General features: G+C 37.7%; 1 protein-coding gene across 1 annotated transcript; it reads right to left on the bottom strand.

Moving 5' to 3' along the window:
- Nucleotides 1-3,869: 3,869 nt before the first annotated feature.
- Nucleotides 3,870-5,450, bottom strand: LOC127094828 (uncharacterized). The gene is made up of 2 exons (XM_051033602.1): nucleotides 5,226-5,450; nucleotides 3,870-4,655 (listed from the first exon to the last, which is right to left on the bottom strand). Exons 1-2 carry the CDS (start codon nucleotides 5,448-5,450, stop codon nucleotides 3,870-3,872), a joined length of 1,011 nt encoding a protein of 336 aa, XP_050889559.1.
- Nucleotides 5,451-6,159: the final 709 nt, after the last annotated feature.

The following is a 6,159-nucleotide window of genomic DNA, read 5'->3' as shown; positions in this document are numbered from 1 at the left end:
AAAATATTTCACAACACAATCTTTATGTAGTATGAGTGTATGGGGACAACCCTTACCTTTGACGCTTTCTTTAGCAACACTGAATTTTGATATCCTACGGTTGACTGATCGAGTGCTTAGTCTTTCTAAAAGGAAACTTTTTTTTTCTTATTATTAGAAAGAGTATGAACTATAAAGAAAATAAATAGAATAAATGGAAGTATGGTACCTTTAAGGTTATTGTTTCTGCAGGATTGAAATGCATGAAAAATGTGGTAGTTAAGAGAATATGACTGTTTTTTTGTGTGTATCTTTTTGTGAGGCTGGAAGATTGTAGACTAAAAATATGTTTACGTGTGAGACCTAAATTAATATACTTTATTTTTATTAGGTTGGAAATTGAGAGAAAATAGGAACAAAAGTGGCACTGATTGAAACAATAGTAGGGAAAAAGTTTAGGAATAACCGTAAGTTTTCAATGTAGGGAATATGGGTTGATATTGAACTGCTTAAAACAAGCTAAATTTGTGGAACAAATCTTTATAATAGGAGAGGTAGTTTGACTCCATAATTTATGGAATGAATGGGTATATGAGAATTAAGGTTTATTCCACATATGTTCATCTAGCCATGCTTAAACTTAGTAATAGTAATATTATCAACCTATATATTTTATTCTAATTTAATTAACTCTGCTCACTCAACTTAATTATGTAATAACGACACATGTACTTATATTCTATAGAAAATTTGTCCATTCAAACTTAAATTAAAAGTATCAACCACTTAAATTTAAGATTATTTATTTTTCCTTAAATTATTATTATTATTATTATTATTTTATTTATTTATTTATTTATCATAAAACTCACTAAAATAGCCACAAAATAATTAGATTAGAAATATGGAGTTCTATTTAATTATTTAAATTAGAGAGTGTTACAATACTTACCCCCTTAAAATAGTTTCGTCCTCGAAACTAGACAGATGCAAAAAGTTCAGGATAAAGTTCTCGCATTTGATCTTCTCGCTCCCATGTAGCGTCGCCAGTCTTCTGGTTCCAAATTATCTTGACCAATGGGATTTCCTTGCCTCTCAAAAGTCTACTGGATTGACCACCAATACTCATCGGAAGAACTTCAAACGAAAGATTATCCTTCAGCTGAATGTCGTCTGGTGTGATAACATGTGAAGCATCAACCATATACTTCCTCAACTGGGACACATGGAATACACTGTGAAGGTTGGCCAAGTTTGGAGGCAAAACAATCTCTTACGCCACCGGACCTACACGCTTAAGAATTTGGTATGGCCCATTAAACTTAGGGGTAAGCTTCTTGGATTTTAGCGCTCTACCTACCCCAGTTGTAGGCGTCACCCTCAAAAATATATGATCACCTTCCTGAAACTCTAGAGGTCTCCTCCGTTGATCTGCATAACTCTTATGTCTGCTCTGGGCTGTTTTCATTCGTTCTTGGATTAACCTGACCTTCTCAGTTGTTTGCAAGACTAATTCAGGGCCTACTAACATGCTCTCACCATCCTTATACCAACATAATGGGGTCTGGCATTTGCATCCATATAAAGCCTCATACGGTGCCATACCAATGCTTGAATGGTAATTGTTATTGTAAGTAAATTCAATAAATGGTAATAAACTGTCCCAACTACCTCCATTATCCAAGACACAGGCCCTTAACATGTCTTTCAAGGTCTGAATAGTCCTCTCGGTTTGTCCATCTGTCTGAGGATGATAAGCAGAACTTAGTCTTAGCTTCGTCTCTAAGGCCTCCTGTAATTCTCCCCAAAAGTGGGAAGTAAACTTTGGATCTCTATCTGACACAATGCTAGAAGGTACCCCATGTAGTTTCACAATTTCGGCAATATATATCTCTGCAAGCTTGGCTACATTATAATTGGTTCGCACGGGTATGAAGTGAGCTGATTTCGTCAACCTATCCACGATCACCCAAATGGAATCAAACTTGCTCTGAGTCTTCGGTAACGCCCCTACAAAGTCCATAGAAATGCTATCCCACTTCCACCGTGGAACATCCAGAGAATGTAAGAATCCAGTTGGCTTCTGATGTTCTACCTTAGCTTTTTGACATGTCAAACAAGAAGCTACATACTCGACCATCTGCTTTTTCACTCCTGACCACCAAAATCTCTGCTTTAAGTCTTGATACATTTTTATCGTCCCGGGGTGAATACTCAACTTACTTTTATGGGCCTCATCCAAAATAGTCTTTCTCAACTCTGCATTATTAGGAACGCACACACGCCCATTACAATGCAGAATGTTGTTTGGTCCTAATTTGAACTCTGGTGCTCTTTCGGTCTCCATCAACTTCCTCTTCTCCTGAATTTCTCCGTCGTCTCCCTGAAGGGTCGCAATCTTAATCATCAATTCATTCTCGATAGTGATTATTCCACAATGCACTCTCTCATTTTAAGAATCTAAATCTAAGTTCAAGTCTTGAAACTTCTCTAACAGTTCCAACCCCTTCAATGAAATAGTCGAGAGATGAACTCGCTTTCTACTCAATGCATCTGCCACGACATTTGCTTTTCCTGGATGATATTGCAAAATGAAGTCATAATCTTTGATGAATTCCATCCATCGCCTTTGTCTAGCGTTAAGCTCTTTTTGATCAAATAAATATTTTAAGCTCTTATGGTCGCTGAACACTTCAAAGCTACAACCGTATAAGTAATGCCTCCAGATCTTAAGTGCAAATACTATAGCAGCGAGCTCCAAATCATGAGTGGGGTAATTCTTCTCATGAATTTTCAGTTGCCTCGAAGCATAAGCCACAACTTGTTTATGCTGCATAAGCACACAACCCAAACCTTGATGTGAAGCATCACAATAAACTTCATAAGGTTCTTCGGGTTGTGGTAGTACTAACACAGGTGATGTAGTTAGTTTCTCCTTCGTTATTTGGAAACTCTTCTCACACTCCTCTGTCCATGCAAAAATTTGATTCTTTCGAGTGAGTTGTGTCAATGGGGCTATAATCTTGGCGAATCCTTCAATGAATCTTCTGTAATATCCTGCCAATCCCACCAAACTTCTAATTTCGATGGTTGTTTTTGGTTGTTCCCAAGAAACTACGGCTTCGACCTTGGAGGGGTCAACTGCAATAGCTTCCTTTGAGATTACATGGCCTAAGAATTTCACCTCCTCCAACTAAAATTCACACTTCCCCAGGTTAACGTACAACTGCTTCTCCTTTAACACTTGCAAGACTAGGCGTAAGTGCTCCTCATGTTCTTCTCTACTCCTGGAGTATATAAGGATGTCATCAATGAAAACCACCACGAACTTGTCTAAGAAAGGATGGAAGATACGATTCATATAGTCCATGAAAATCGTTGGTGCATTGGTCACTCCAAAAGGCATCACCAAATACTCATAATGCCCATATCATGTTTTGAATGCTGTCTTGGATGTATCTTGTTCCTTCACTCGAATTTGGTGGTATCCGGACTTCAGATCAATCTTTGAGAATATCACAGTGCCTCTAAGTTGGTCCATCAAGTCATCAATGCTGGTAAAGGGTATCTATTCTTGATAGTGACTTTATTAAGTTTCGATAGTCAACATACAGTCTCGAGTTCCCATCCTTCTTCTTCACCAATAATACAGGAGCTCCCCATGGTGAGACACTTGGTCAGATAAAATTCTTTGATAATAGGTCTTCAAGTTGTCTTTTTAATTCTAACATCTCAGATGGAGCCATTTTGTATGGAGCAATAGGAATAGGTGCAGTTCCTAAGATCACATCGATAGCAAATTCAACCTCACGTACTGGAGGTAACCCCGACACGTCTAATGGAAATACTTCTGGAAACTCTCTTACCACTCGTATCTCATTAATCGTTACTTATGGCTTCATGCTGACAGAATTTAAGAACACATACTTCTGGATGCCTCCCTTCAAAGATATTTTCATTCGATTTCTATTTAGAAATCGAGAAACATCAGGGTCTGGAAAGATTACAGACTTTCGAGCACAATCCAAAAGAACATGATGACTAGATAACCATTCCATCCCAAAGATCACTCCCAGATGTTTTAGGGGAATACAAATCAAGTCGACTTTGAATTTCATGCCCATGATAGTTAAGAGGCATTGTAAGTAAGCTTCATTAAGTATTACAGGTTCAGAAGATGGTATTGTGACCACCAAATCAAAAGGCAGTGAAGTAACAAGTAGTTGTACATAATTTTCACACTCCACATAGATGAAAGAATGAGTAGCACCAGAATTAAATAATATTGGGAATAGTTTGTCTGCAATTTCACACTCACCCTGGATTAATCCTGAGGCATTCGAAGCTTCCTCTCCCCCAATGTGATTGGCACGTCCCTTAGCAGTAGGCCGGATAACATCATTGTTGTTGTTGGTAGATGGAACATGATCTCTTCTTGGTGCTCGACAATCCCTAGCAAAATGTCCCGGTCGCTGGCAAAGATAACAAACTCTCACTCTTTCTGGGCATTGAGTACTCACATGTCCCTCCTTATTGCAGTTGTAGCAGCGAATACTACTTGAATTTTGTGGCCTCTGACCTCCCTTGAACTGTGTTTGAGGTTGGTCTCTTCCACCCCATTGAGGTCGGATGTATGGTTGTTGTTGCTTGCCCCTATTATTGCGGTCTTGATGTCTCTGTTTTAAAAAGGCTTAGTGATATAAAGTTCTAAACAAATTTAAAGAGAATTTCTCAGATTCTACTTGGTGTCTAGACGGTCCTCCAGCAACCCATCTATTCGGACGTCCTTGCTTCATCCATTTCACCTTCTTACATTTCTCCACTAGCACTTGGAACTGATGGATCTCCAAGGGCTCCACAGATTCCTTAATCTCATATCTGAGTCCTTGCTCAAACCTCTCACACTTATAGTTCTCATCCACACGGTCACGAAAATAGTAGAACTATTTGGCTAGTGAGTCAAATTTGTCAGCATACTCAGAGATAGTCATATTACCTTGGTACAGTCTAAGGAATTGAGCTTCTTTCTCAGATCTAGCACTTGATGGGAAATACTTGTCCAAAAATTTCTATTTAAATATTGCCCAATTCAGTGCTCCATTGTTACTCTCCATTAGCTGCTTTGCACCCCGCCACTAGGATTCAGCCTCTGCCCTAAGCAAAAAGGTTGCATATTCCACCTTCTTAGCATCTGTGCAATGAAACATTTAAAAAATTTTCTCAATTTCTTGTATCCAAAGATCAACCTTGTTTGGGTCATGTTCCCCTTTGAATTTTGGTGGGTTTTGACGATTAAAATATATCAGTTCTCTCGCAGCAACAACAACTTCTTCTCTCCGATCCCTTAGCGCCTCACGTTGAGCTCGGATTGCAGCTTGTTGGGCAGAAGTTTCCGCTTGTTGAATAGTAGTGGCAAATTGTTTTGCAATAGCAGTAGCCATTGCGTGAATTGCTTGAATGGCGTCTGCCATGTTAGCAATTGGTTGGGTATTTTGTGGGTCGGTAGAAGTTCTTCGTCGACTCATTGTAACTTCCTACAAGTACACTTGCATTAGAAGGATTTTTAATATCTCATCCTAACACTTGGGCTATTAGTAAGTGGTATCCAAAGAAATTTGCTACGCATAATTTTTCACACTTGTTAGTACATAACATAAGTAATTAAATCCATAAATAGTCACAATGTTTATATAAAATATTAGAAGACTAAATAACTCAGGCATCACAAAATTTTCATACTCATACGCCATACAAGATCATCCCACCCAAAAATGTGTGTCCAAGGATTATTGCTCTGATACCAAATGTAACATCCCATATTTTTTTCCAAGATATTATTTAATGGATGTTATCAAAATTGCAGCTGTTTTTTTTGTTATATATATATAAAATGGAATAATTATAACGATAACTGAAATAAAATTTAGAGAATAATAGAATTAATAAAATTTAAAAATAGTTGGAAAATCCATAATCGAAGAAAATCAATATCCGCATTTCTAAACGAGTTCGGGTGCTAACAATAAGTGAAATAAAGTGACGTTCTTCTCTTATTAAATAAAATGCTAATTTTGCAAAGTCCAGTTTTCTCCCCCGCACGCGCTTCAAACAACACATTCAATCATGTCTTTCTCTTTGAGTACCTAAAATATTATTTGTAAGGGTCAAATTCCATATCCA

This window comes from Lathyrus oleraceus, chromosome 6 (assembly GCF_024323335.1).
Source record: "Lathyrus oleraceus cultivar Zhongwan6 chromosome 6, CAAS_Psat_ZW6_1.0, whole genome shotgun sequence".
NCBI classification, from domain to species: Eukaryota; Viridiplantae; Streptophyta; class Magnoliopsida; order Fabales; family Fabaceae; genus Lathyrus; species Lathyrus oleraceus.
This window is presented reverse-complemented; position numbering and strand designations above follow the sequence as displayed.